We start from the raw sequence: 14,034 nt of genomic DNA, 5'->3' as shown, positions 1-14,034 counted from the left end.
TTCCTCGATCCTCGCGGCGCGTGTTAGTCCCTCCCACCCGAGATGCGAGCTCGAGGAGTCGAGGAGGAGACGCGGGGAGAGAGGAGACAGAAATCTGGGAAATGAGAAAGGCCCCATGTTTCTGGCAGCGGTGTATTTGTTGTACTGTGAGTCGACGGTGTCCAATCACCAAAAACTACAATTCCCACGTCGAAACAATACGGAAATGACGTTTACAGTCTTCCGCCGCTGTCAAGGGCATCGAAAACTAACATTAGCCAGACCTAGCAGTGGCTGTCCGCACGTGCACTTAAAGAAGATCTATTAAGCTAAAGTTTTCAGTAGAAATGGACGGGTACGGCTCAGACTTCTCAGCGGGTGGACCAGGTGGTAAAATAGACCCCAGCACGATCATGGAGCAGGTCAAGGTCCAGATCGCGGTGGCTAACGCACAGGAGCTGCTGCAGGTAACGTTAAATCAATGGACACAGCTGCTAAAGCTAGCGAGACTAACCCCAAATTTAATACGTCGAAGAGTAACGTTAAATATTTATTTGGGGGTGGTGTGAGCCCCTCATTTAATCCTGTCATAACGCTAACGTTACATCACCCCATTAATGAAGTATGACTCCGAGAGGCAGCGGTAGTCATTGACATGCTGTTGACACAATGTAACGTCTATAAACCCACAGACTCTATAACACAGGTTCATTTGAGACGTCTCGGCTCTTTTCACCTTTAAAACAAATGCTCACCGGGCGATGTTGTGAACTACTTGTAAGTACAAGTCAGCTGACCGTAATACGTGGTAATAAACCGAGCAATTTCTTCATGTTTCAGAGAATGACAGACAAATGCTTCAAGAAGTGCATAGGCAAACCTGGAAGCACGCTGGACAACTCTGAGCAGGTATGCATTGCGCCATAATGAACTTTAAAGATTGGTTTCAGATGCAAAATGTTTAAAGCTGAATCGATTAATCGGGTTGACAGAAAATCAGTGATAATTTTGACAATCTAATTGTCTTTAAGTCCCATTTCAAATAAAAATCCACTGGTTTTATTACACCACATTACATTTAGCTGACGCTTTTTTTTTTTTTATCCAAAGCCACTTACAGTTGCTATGATATTTAACTAGGTTTTGGACTGATGTTCAGACAAAACAAGCAAGTTGAATATAAAATGGTAATGGGCATTTTCCACAATTTTTTGATACGTTTGGACACGATGATTAATCAAGATAGTACTTGGCGGAATCATTTATAATGAAAATAATTGTTAATTGTAATATAGTTTTGGGGTTATTTCTTAAGAGGGTTAACATCGCTGCTTTTGTCCTCACAGAAATGTATTGCCATGTGTATGGACCGGTATATGGATGCCTGGAACACTGTGTCCCGAACATACAACTCCAGATTACAGAGGGAAAGAGCCCGCATGTGAACACCCCTTTCTTCACCCTTCCCTTCCTCGGGCTGCTACTGAGGAGGAGCACAGTGTGCCACTTGAGGAGGCCAGGAACTGTGCACAGGTGTATCATGGCGGCAGCACACCATCAACTTCTGTCATAATACCTCACAGACAGGCAAGCAGAGCCTGTGGACTGTAGCCATAACAATGTCTCTGTGGACATTTCCATTTTACTCTGAACAGTTCAGTAACAAAGTTTGATATTTTTTTGTGTGTGTGTGTTTTTATGTTATAAATAATGAATCTTCTGGTTAACAAGCAAACATGCATTGAAGAAAAGCTGCAATTTGGACTACATTTCCTATTGGAGAGAACACAAGTGTGGATGTGTTTGTAAGTATGTGCTTGCCCTGTGATTGACTGGCATCCAGGGTGATCCTCGTGTCTGCATTGCATCCCGGGATATGTTTAAGCTTAAATTAGTCAACTGCACCACTTTGGCTTTTGTTTTTTTGGGTAATTATAACAGTATGTGTTCACTACAGTGTGGCTTCAGTAGAACACTGACACCTCCCCGCCATCAAACTAAGGTTGAATTTTTCCTCGTGTTCAAGAGTCTGTATAATTAGGACACATGATACCGATAACTATAAACAGGACTTAAGTCTCTCACTTACTACATTGCTTCTTAAAACGCAGTCAGCAATGTGCCCACATCGTGTTTATGCTCAGAGAATAAAATAATTATGCTTAGAAAATGAGCAGCACCACCGGAGCCCTTAAGGGACAACACAGGTTTTCCATAACATGCTTTTACCCTAAATAAAGAGACCTACTTAAAATCACCGGGAAGACTTGAGGAGCGACTTGGTGTTTTCACAACTGTGAACCTGACATTCACAAGCCTCCGAACACTCCTATATCAAAGTACGCCTGGAGAACAAAACTGTTTTGTCTGACCTATTTTCTAGTTGTCACTCTATCTGCCGCCCTCCACAGTAGTAGGCTTGTTTCAGCAGGGTCTGCCGGGGTACAGAACCTCTCTCAGCTTGTGTGCGCGGTTTGTCCAATGTCTGGGAACCATAATCTTTTTTTCCCCCTATCCTGGTGAGGTTATGTAGGGATGCAAGAGCCAGAAAAGCCTACGAACATGATTTGCTGAGTGATTGTGAGCAAATGATTTTTATGGAAGGAAAAAAGAAATAAATCAATAAATCTTGTGTTTCTCATAATAAAAGTGTATATCCATCAGTGAAACCCCACCAGTAGTTGCCTTTATCAAACTCAAGACAAAAGGTGGATTCCTTTTTAAAGCTGATTGTAATACCACTATTTTTTTTTTTTTTTTTACACAGAAGGTTTTTCCTAGAAACCCTACCTTTCAAGTAACAATTATTACATTGCATCTTTGTCTTATTTTCTTAGAAAAGATACAAAAAAGACAATGAAATGTACCCATAAATGAACCACATATATTCTTAACCCCACACAAAAGAAACAAAAATACACAACACCATGTACATTAAGTTTACCATTTGGGAAATAAATAACTGAAATAAATACTTTAAATCATGCATTTGCTAGCAGAATGTTCATATGCCACAGTTCAGTCCTTATTTCTTCAGTACATTATTAAAGAGGATGGTCCCAGTTCAGATGATTGCACAGTATTAAAAACAGCACCCATGACCAGTAGGTTACACAGGTCAGTACTGTGGAAACTGTGTGTGTGTGTGTGTGTGGCTTTTAGCATGACTTTAGTCCTTGTACAGTACATTTTTCTGGAGAATATGTATCAGGGAATTCCACTGTGTCCTTGCAGTTTTGGATCTATTTTGTGGGTGCCTCTTCAGAACGGCAGGTATGTTGATATCCATTTCCTGACAGACGTCACACGAGTGTAAACGCCCGGAAACCCACTTCGCCCGCATCCATGTCCCCAACTGGTCACTCCAGCAATAAACCACTGTCCAGAGAGCTGACGGCAGGTCAGTGGCCCGCCAGAATCTCCCTGTGTGATACAGGGGAGAAAGAACAAAAGAGTGACATTTAATGACTTCTTCGACATTAAAATAACCTCAATGCTCTGAGGTTTCCAGTTTGTAAAGTAGAATAAAACAATTGAGTGAGGAAGCAAAAGAGTAAGTAAGACCCAGCAGGTACAAAGAGAATGTCACTTGGATCGCTGCTGAGATGCCAGGTGCTTTGACCGAGACAGGAATGCATGTGGGTTTCCTTACATAAGAAGATTACAGAGAGGGAGCAGGGGAAAAGGGGGGCTCTGTATTTGTAGGAAAGAAAGTCTACTCTCTCCCATCAGATAAGCATCCTTCATATAAGTGCTTCGATGTTCTCCATCATGTTTGCACCATAATTATAATATCTGACCAAGTATTTTCAAACCATAAATTATTCATATGCCTCTACTTTTTCCAAACGGAAGTCCTAGAAAGCTCAAAAGAGAAATGGCAAAATTTACATTGTTCTGACCCGGTTAACCAACCACTGTAAAATCTGAGCCATGGCAGTGATTGCCAGTGCCTCTGCTCACTTGTGTAATCTTTGTCCACAATCTTACCTCTCACACACTGCCAAGACTGTACCAACCAGATGTCCGGCCCATTTCCAGACTGTGTGAAAGGTACTTGTGTCACATAGCATACTCTCCTACATCTTACCAAACAGGTGTCCCTGCCTCCCTCCATGAAACCAGCACACATCATGTTAGGAGTCAGCACGTTTCCATATGACTGTTGGCAGTCAGCCTGGTCAATGGTATTCACTACAGCTTTCTGCAGCAGGTTAGTCAGTGAGCCTGTGCCAAAGAATGATAATCATATTAGTGGGTCTGAATACAATACTTTTTCTGGAAGTTGCTGTTGGATCTTTTTTTTAAATGTCATTTTGCACTACAAACCAAACTTAATTCAACTCCATTGTTGAGTTTCAGTGGTAGATAAGTCAGAACCTCAACAGATAAAAGCGAAACTATCTGCATGGGTACAAACCAAAAGGGTAAGTGAGAAATACTGTGCTTTTTGTAATATGAGTGAATATTTCACAGTGTTTCATATCGAATTATATCATACTGTCAGGTTGATGGGATACTGGAGCTGTATGGGCTTACCTCAGTACAAAAGTCATCCACATCTCTCAACTGAGACACTAGTAACAATTTTCCAGTTTGTTGGAACATATTTGCATCATTATGCAACTGTACAATGCTTTTCAGAAAGCTGTGCCTGACGTCAGTGGGGTTTTAAATCTCACCTCCTTCCCTCATGGATCCCCAGCCTGCGATGTAGCACTCTGCATTCTTAAGGAAGCGGTGCACCGGCGAGGGGAGGCAGACCGACTGGATGGTGTAGGACATGGGGGCGGGGACCGCCAGCTCCAACAGAGCCACGTCATGGTCCATGTTGGTGCCGTTGAAGGCTGGGTGGATGATGACCCTCTGGATGGGGATAACCAGGGCTCCTACCCCAGAGCGCAGCACAGATCCCAGGCTCACAGCCCAGTTAGTGGGGCTCAGGTCACTGGGGGTTATAAATGAAGACTGTGTTATAACTTCAGGCCCTGTCTAGTGGTCGACCAAAATAGGATTTTGCAGGGCAGCCAATGGCTGATATATAATGCAGAAACAAAGACAAATCATGTATAATTTCATTATTCCACACAGAGTACAATCTAATATACATGGTTATCTTAGAAGATGAATTTTTTAATATTTTATATATAAACAAGGCACAAAAAAAGATTATTTCTTTCTTGTAACAATGTTACTTGGCAATACATCTTATTTCACTGGAAAGCCTGATTATTTCCATTTTAATTGGTGCCGCATTTGTAAGGAACATGCATTTGTGGGATGAGCAGCAGAGCTGAGAATGTGGGTTGTGCCCATGAAAAATTTGCCAAGTATACTCTGACAATGCCAAACAGCTATTATTTGCTGTTGACTCTTGTATGTTATATATGAAGTCTTATATATGAAGTGAGTTGCTATGGCAACTGGCAGCACTTGTAGCAGCAGCAGCAGCAGCAGCAGCAGCAGCAGCCGGTAGCTCCTTCAAACTTTGCTGCTTTATTGCCAAAACATGTGTTACCTCTGACATAAACACAGTCATTGGAAGATGAAGATGTTTTTTGGATTAAAGAGCAGCAGACCACGACCCACCCGGCTCAAACCCCATCAATATCCCGGACCGACCAAGCAGTCGGCAGGTGATCCATGTTCTGAGCTGTCAGCGCAAGACTTCGGCAAGATGAGAGGAAGTGGACTCTGTGTTTTACATCGATGCTTAATGCGCAAACGCAGTCAAGATGGATGAAACTTTCATTTTATCATCTTCAGACTGTTTATTGTGAAGATGAAACTTTCATATTATCATTGGGTGCTGCTGTTTACATTTACCCCAGATGCAAATTCAAAAACTGCACGGTGGAATGTTTGCGGTGTATAAGGGTATGTATATATTGTTTTATTTTATGTTACCATATTTTAATGTAGGCCTACACTTAATTAGGCTATGTGTTGTGTGTGTAGCATGAAGGAACTACAAATTTAGTGTCGTTATGCAGCCTTATCCAGCATATATATATATATATATATATATATATATATATTTTATTAGATTAGATCTGTGGTCATGTAGGATGGGACAAATGTGTTAACATTTAGAAAAGATGATGGTGACTGAGGAAATTTAGGGCTTGAAACTAAATTTTTACCACCTTCCAAAAATTCACAAGTGGGAGCGCTAACACTGACAAGGTGGCCTGCAGATGTGTCTGCAGATATTTTTTGGTTTATCGGCCTTGTGAATGCAGGTATTGGCTGACCGATTAATCAGTCTGTTACTACCCAGTACCATTCTGGACATGATGGAAGACATGTTTTTGATATAAGAAAAGAATGTGGTGAAGTTTAGGTTCAGAAGAATTCATTTTGAAGGTTGTGTGATTTTTAATGTGCTTAAAATGTTTTCCAAGTGTTTAATTCCAGTAAGTAAACACAGCACCTTTTAAAGCAGTGTGCTGCTGTGAGTAACCATTTGCTGTGAATGAGCGTGGCACCACAACGGTGAAGTCTCTGGTACTGGAGACTGCCGATCCAAGGCCATTCCCCCCGTCGAGCTGTTACTCCACCCACGATCCTATGGGAGCCCAACGCAGGACGTACACCGCAGTCTGAAACAAAAACACACATCAACAGAAGCATTTCCTTTAAATCCAGTATGCACACCACGATACACATGTAATTTTACCACAGTTTCTTTCGTCGGCCTGGTTGGGGCAGTCTGGCACTCCGTCACACTCGGGGTTGACCTTGCTTATGCAGGAGGTGGCGCTACACTGGAAGTTTCCACTGCAGATCAAGACTGGAAGATATGACGGAAAGATCATGTAGCATGAGGGTGCGACTATAAAAATTAATTTGTTGGTTTTGCTTTTTCAGACACACATCCCCACAGACCAGTGACAGGAATACATGAAACACAACAGTCAAAAAAGCTTGCTGTGCGATACTATATTTATGACTGACTTCATTCCATTTCTCCTGGTAAGTGATGAATGACTAATAAATTAAGTTGCCTTCAGTATGACATTACCAGGTAGTGCTGGTGCAGGTGACACATCCATGGCTGTGGTCCTGGGTACTGGTTGGCTATTAAAGCTTCCTTCTGTCACTGTAACTGACACAGTGGGAACATGCTGGAAGTAATCGTGGACCAAGGTGGGATCTGTGTAGCTTATGATCCAGTTGCGGAGCCTGGTGATGCGAGAATAAACCCCAGGTCTGTTGATCTGGGCACAGCCCACACCCCAACTCACCACCCCAGCCAGGAAGAACTTCCCTGGGGCCCCCTCACACACCAGAGGCCCTCCAGAGTCACCCTGCAGGAATAACAGAAGACCTAATTCTATAGGAACAGTTACTCAACACAGTGCTGCTGTACTAGGAAAAACCTTGTTAGTGTCACTTTGGTACTTTTCCTGTTTGGACTAATGCTCAATTTAGTGTTATTTAATTAGTGTTGGTTGATTAGGATGAAGGCACTGTAATTTCCACAATGAATATTTTGACATTTTCTATGAAGGACAAACTGCAAACAAGTGGGACAGAGGTTCAAGTGTCCATAAAAGTGCTTATGGCAATTTTATAAACAGAGCACCAAACCAGGTTCAGGGATGCAAGGAAAACAGAAATATCTGTAGGGAGATAAATTAATTGTCAGAATGAAATCTATCTATTATATATACTTTTTTGCCATGTAATGGGTTATAAGTTGAATCTGAATTGTGTTCAGGTGAATTAAATTGATTGAGCTGTAATGGGAGGCAGGGATGAGCCTTTACTGGGGATAATGCCATATTTTCATTTTCTCACCGCAATATCAAGAGCACACATCCTGTTATGGTGAGATGAAAATAAAAGCATCAGCCTACAGGCCCCTATTTTAGGGTGGCTCCGGTGCTGACATACAACCCTACTTATAGTTTCAAAATAGAAAAGGAAGACCAGATCATCAGTGTATTGAAACAAATTTTACCCCGAGACAGTGGGCCTATTGTAAGAAAATGGAAGTTGATAGCTCATGCTATTGTCATCTCGATGTGTGAAGTGAAACAGCACGGACCTGACATGAGTCCACCTTGCCCTGCAGGAATCCAGCACACATCATGTTCTGAGTAATAGCACCTCTGTACACAGATGATGCATTGCACACACTGGAGTCGATGATTTTCACCACTGCCTTCTGCAGTGTTGGAGGCACCTCAGCTGAATGACAGAAGAGTACAGGGCAACCAAATTACTCATGCTGATCACATTTCAAGATTATAAGGATGTACTATAAGTCTAGAACGGGTATGTAGAGTTGGGTGATATAATACTGTGACATGAGACTAGAATTTGGGAATCTGATTATAATTTATCTTAAATGTTACATTTTCCTTGACTAAAAGCCTGCATTACTTACAGAAAAAGTGTTGCAATCACATGCTGACTGACATCAAATGCCTTGATTGCCCTGTTTAGTTATCGTATCCACATAGTAAATAATTTTCTCAAGTTTCTCATTATTATCTTACAGGAAAATATTGCCTCAAAGCTAAAAACAGTTCATACGCTATTGTGCTGGTGCGTTGAGGTGTACTCTGCAGATAGACTCACTAGTAAACTGGTTTAGTGCGCCCCACCCTGATACCACACAGCTGCGTTCGGGGGCAAAGACATAAGATGGGGAGGGCAGGCAGACGGGCTGGATGTAAGAGCTGAAGGTGAGAGGGGTCTCCAGCTCTAGCACTGTAACATCATTGTCAGTGGTCATAGGGTTGTAGTCTGGAAACACAACCAGCGACTTGATGTTGATTGTTCTGGACTCGGACTCCTCACCGCTCACCAGCCTGGCCCCTACCAGGGCCGTCCACTCTCTGGGGTCATTGTCCCTATAAACAGAAAAGAAAGAGAGGACAAAACATACAAATATGCATGCAAGTCACTTAATAGCACAATTTACAGTAAAAAAAAAAGATTTAGTGATTTACTAACCAAATGATGATGTAGTAAATGCAATTATGTCACTGCTTGGGAGATTTATTAATAACTCGCCAGTGACTTGGAAATAACGAGTGCTGCTTACCTCTCAAAACAGTGTGCTGCACTGACCAGCCAGCGTTCGTTGATGATCGTGGCTCCACAGGTGTGGCGTCCATGGAGCCTCAGACTGACTTGCCATGGCAGCTCCCCTTTGCGAGCATCCTCGCCACCCACCACCCGAATCCCCATAGTAGGACGTGTTCCACAGGCTAAGGGGAAAAGTCAAATGATGTGGTCAAGATGAAGTTTTCTTACAAGCATGTCAGTAAAGTCACATTTACAATGTGACCTTTCAGGGCCAGTTATCTATATTCTGCTGCAGTCTGTGGTAACCATGCACGCTTTTTACCAATAACAACTGAAAAAGGAATGTCAAATAATGAGGCTTAAAAGGATAGTAGTAAAAGTAAAAGACATTTCACATTCACCACAATGAGCTTCATCAGATCCGTCTGCACAGTCGGGGATGAAGTCACACTCTGGGTTCAATTTGGTGACACATTCTCCATTGTCACAAGTGAAGTCGTTGTCAGGACACCTGGCTAGAAACCCCAGATAGAAAAATGGTAGGGTGGGAGTTACAGAAAAAGGTACAATATGAATATGTGCATCATGGGAATAAATAAGGATTTAGAATCATCTTTTGAGAGGAAACTTCTGATTGGTATCAAACAATAAATATATATAATACTTCTAGAGCAGTTCAGTTAATATAACAGGGATTTAGCAGATAGGCTGACATTTTTTTGATTGGTTGAGTTATTGGTCACTAAATGTTTTCCTCCTGTTCATACTGCATGAACAGTTCTATTCCTAATGTGATTCATGATTCAACTCATTGGAGTTGCATAATAAAGGGATGTCTTCAAGGATAGTATGGACAGCAGCAACAATTACAGTGACCAAACACTCTTTCTGTGTAACTATGGGCATGTGAGTTTTGTTTTAAGATCAGAAAAAATGTGAACCTATTAAAAGTCACAGATTTATTTTTGAATAAGTCATAGAAAAGCACACATATAGCACATTTGTCTGTGATCAACAAGTAACATTATCATATTATCTACCTGGATATTAAAAACACAAACTATTTGGTATTACAAGGAGGTATAAACACATGTTGAAAGAGTATTTACATACACGCTTTAACAACATTTTTGCTCACCCCCAATTGCGTAAAATGACTTCCCACTAGCGCCTAGGAATGAGAAGACAGAAAAACATTAGATCCTGTGAGGACAATGGAAGGCCTGAGGCAATGTACTGCACAGCTGTGGCCTATATACATCTCTCCCACTACACACGTCCACTTGTAGGGCCACAGACAGTCAACTGATGACAGAATAGTTTCACTACCCAGTAAGATGATAGTGCTGATCTCTCCAAATTCTGGCACCTCTAGTGGTTTCCCGTGCATTTTTGAGCTGAAACCTGCCCTCAGCAAGTCCTGAACAAAGATGTCTGAATACTGCTGGATCTTGGACACCCTGAAGACCAGTCTGAATGTTGCCATCACGTCACCATTAATGTTACTAGGAAGACAGGAACACAGACAGTGTTGTCAGTTTAATCTTCCAGGTGCCTTCCCCCGCTTGGAGTATATTATCTACCTCATTTCAGCTTTCACTTACCCATAGGCAACAATACTGCAATCAATGTAGTGAAGTGATATTGATGAGGCAGTGAAGATATTGTTAATCTGTAAGAAAGTGAAAATGGACAATTGAATGCTTTTTAAAGGAAATGTTGGCTCTCAACATGGTGACAGTCTGGACTAACCTTGGACTTTAAAACTGAGGTTAGTATTATGGAGAAACCAGAGTTCTCATTCTGCAGAGCAGGATCATACTTCAGACCTTGCAGCTCCACGGTCTCCATGAAATAATGCTGCTCCTGCACCAGGTAGGCTGGCAACGACAGAGTAGAAAGGACTCCTTCTTACAGATGGCTTCACAGAATAATTAACTTAACATTTACATGTTTAACCTGTGTAATATGTGTTAAAATGTCACAAACGTAAGTATGTGATAGTGTGGTGATTACTGTCAGCGGGCTCACCAATAAGCAGGCCTACAAAGACCCCGATAACAAGGAAGAGGAAGAGGAAGGCTATGAGGGTGCTCCTGTAGCAGGCAGAGTTGGAGGGAGCAGAAGAAGCTCCTGGAGAAGACCACGGCCCTCCTCCTCCATCCTTCTTCACCTCCATGTTGGATTCACAGCACCAACCTCACAAATCACATTCAACTGCATCCAGTATCATAATGCCTGACAGACAAAATGATCCTCTCCTGGTAGAGATACAGTGAGAACTATTCTGTAATTAACTGTATGATATAGGAATATGAGGCATATGGTAAAATATTTGAGAGATTCATAATATAATATTTTCTGAAACGTTATAGTCGGTGAGTATGTAGGATTGGACAACAGGGTGGATATCAATATCCTGATAACAATAATATATTTATGATATTGACCATATATCACAATATGACATATGTACTGTGTTCCACTGCTTTGGATTATATCAGACACAACTCCTCATGTGTAAACCCAAAACCTACATACCTATACATTTGTCAATTGTAATTTTTAATTAAAACTAGTTTGGAAACATTCACTTGACCAGCAGCCTTGTAGGAAACAATAAGTGTGTTCATACCCTCGGACAGTCGATAAATCTACTGAATAATATTGTTTACATTCACACAAACCCAGATACCCATATATGAAAAGCACACCGAAGTTTCTGAATAGAGAGATGAGGATTATAATCTCGTTCAAACAGAAATATCAAACTGTTCGGTGGAGCTGGCTAAAAGATTGTGCGGGCGTGCGTAAAAGAGACCAGGGAGGCCATGATGCCTGGCGATCACAAATCAGATGTGGAAAAGGTTAAACTAAAAACAAGCAAACTTCCCTTAATTTCTTTATTTAAAAACAAACAGATAACATGATCTCACTGAATAAATGGCCTTGGTGAGGACATTTTGCAACAACAAATTACGCACGGTTACACCAGATGCATCACTTAACAATACAGGCTTTATGTTCTGAAGTAAACCCACTCACCTCTTTCTTCTCTCATTCCTCTGAACACTGACATTCACGAGATCCAGTAGTTCTCAGCGCACACATGAGTAGATACACGGGTGGAGGAAGACAAGGGACAAGACCGAGAGGTCCGCTAGCTATTTGTTCCACCTGCCAAGGGGCGTGCCGCGTCCGTCCCGCAGATAACTCACCTTTTCAGTTTACCTTAGGAAGTCGGTTCAGCTTCAGAAATCCCCGGCCGGCCCTCCTCCCATCGGTCTTGATCCCTTTGGTTACACCCCGATGTTCACAGGCATTTCTAATCTCACCTCAGTGCTCCCATAATCTCCAGGTAAATAATAAACATCGGCTACTCCTTTACGCAACACACATTACAGCAAGTGGAGAAAAGTGATGCCAGAAGGAAAAAAAATGGGTAATAAAAATCTTCAGTGCACTTCACTTGCGGAGCTCAGTACTCCCTCTAGTTGCTGCCTGTCTGTGCTCCATTGACACAGTGACTGAGCAGCAGAGGAGGAACGAAGCCTCTTGGAATGTAAGTCCCGGGTTCACAACACTTGGCAAAACCAATGGGCTCCTTTTACCAAGATTACAGCTTCTCTAATCAGTTAAGGTGCCTTTATTAACCTACTGCACTTACTGCTAATAAAGGTAAATTCATATTTACACTGTTCCCTGCTTAAAACATTTAAAGTAGTTATGACCACAAATTCTGTCAGCGCGACAGGCTATACTTAGTTTATTCATTTAAACGCTTTCAAAGATCACAATAATATAGCTAATTCAATGGTTTGTACCCAGACTAAATGGTTAAGAAGTCCATAAAGTGGTCTAAACTAACCTAGAAGTTATAGTAAAAGATGACAATTTATAAACTTGTGCAAATCTGTTTTTTAAAGTTTATTTTTGGGGCTTTTTATCTGACAGATAGTAGACAGACAGGAGAAACAGCACGATGACATGCAGGAATCAGCCCGGGCTAGACTCGAACCCAAGCCGCTGGCGTAGAGACTCCTTGATACATGATGCCAGGGGAACTTCAGGGGCACCCAGCTTGTGTGATTCTTCAAGGACAGCAGGTGTAAATGAGCTGAAACTAGCTCAGGTGTATTTTCTATATTTCAGCCTTTATTTACCCAGAAAAAACAAAACAAAAAAAAACCCCACAAGTGACAGTAACTATACAAAATACCAGTGGTCAGTGGACAGACTGCTGAATCAGATATAATAACCTACTGGAAAAGGCTGCTTAAATGAAGCCCGCTGAGCCACATAGAAATCAGCAGCTCAAAGTTCATTAAATTGCTCCAACTTTTAGGGTTCCTTGAATCACATCTAGTTGATCTAGTTCTGGCATACAACAAACATGTACAAGAACAAGGAAGAACAAAATTCCCAACACTCAACATACATTTTCATTTTATTATCAAAAACAACATAGAACTGTAAAAGGTTTACTTATTCTGGATAAAAAGAAAATGGTACTGTTAACACTTCCCAAAGCTTGTGGGCTCTTTACAACTCAAATCTTTGCTAACTTGCACGTCACAGTGAGGTGCTTTCAAATGTCCTTTTGCTGATCAACTTATGAATTTTAACAACAGAAATCTGCTTTGTTTTACACATGGTTACTGTTTTTTGAAAAATTAAAACAAGAAAAAAATAACTAAACAAAATATACAAGCGGGTGCATGGTTGTATTTGTGTGTGTGAGACTGTGACTCAGTGAGTGACAGACTGTGTTAGCCATCCTGTTGCTGTATGAACGGGTTTGGTATGGCCTCCATACCGTCCTGAGGACAGATTAGAACTACAGAGGTTCCTCTACAGACCACCAGCCCCAGCTGCCTGGTGTCTTCTGTCAGCTTCAGCTGGTCATCTGGATCTGGATGGACAAGGGTTACAGACACACAGGAATTAAATGTCACAGATTGACATTTAATGAACTTATTAAAAAGGTACCCTATGGAGTTTTTTTTTTTTTTT

At 41.5% G+C, this 14,034-nt stretch overlaps 2 protein-coding genes across 3 annotated transcripts; one reads left to right on the top strand and one right to left on the bottom strand.

The window, feature by feature from the left end:
* timm13 (translocase of inner mitochondrial membrane 13 homolog (yeast)) lies at positions 1-2,648 on the top strand. The gene is made up of 3 exons (XM_046043367.1): positions 1-446; positions 820-888; positions 1,326-2,648. Exons 1-3 carry the CDS (start codon positions 327-329, stop codon positions 1,422-1,424), a joined length of 288 nt encoding a protein of 95 aa, XP_045899323.1. The 5' UTR covers positions 1-326; the 3' UTR covers positions 1,425-2,648.
* A 195-nt stretch (positions 2,649-2,843) lies between these two features.
* Positions 2,844-12,491, bottom strand: tmprss9 (transmembrane serine protease 9). Of its 2 annotated transcripts, none has more exons than XM_046043366.1 (16): positions 12,240-12,491; positions 11,053-11,282; positions 10,774-10,901; positions 10,626-10,693; positions 10,351-10,526; positions 10,160-10,192; positions 9,423-9,536; positions 9,038-9,203; positions 8,569-8,843; positions 8,033-8,175; positions 7,004-7,289; positions 6,659-6,772; positions 6,413-6,581; positions 4,662-4,927; positions 4,070-4,206; positions 2,844-3,402 (listed from the first exon to the last, which is right to left on the bottom strand). In XM_046043366.1, the coding sequence occupies exons 2-16, from the start codon at positions 11,198-11,200 to the stop codon at positions 3,241-3,243; spliced, it is 2,385 nt and encodes a 794-aa protein (XP_045899322.1). In that variant the 5' UTR covers positions 11,201-11,282; positions 12,240-12,491; the 3' UTR covers positions 2,844-3,240. The 2 variants fall into 2 exon arrangements, with proteins under 2 accessions (XP_045899322.1, XP_045899321.1); XM_046043365.1 differs by lacking the exon at positions 12,240-12,491 and adding an exon at positions 12,067-12,181.
* Positions 12,492-14,034: the final 1,543 nt, after the last annotated feature.

Source organism: Micropterus dolomieu, unplaced genomic scaffold, assembly GCF_021292245.1.
Source record: "Micropterus dolomieu isolate WLL.071019.BEF.003 ecotype Adirondacks unplaced genomic scaffold, ASM2129224v1 scaffold_232, whole genome shotgun sequence".
NCBI lineage: Eukaryota > Metazoa > Chordata > Actinopteri > Centrarchiformes > Centrarchidae > Micropterus > Micropterus dolomieu.
This window is presented reverse-complemented; position numbering and strand designations above follow the sequence as displayed.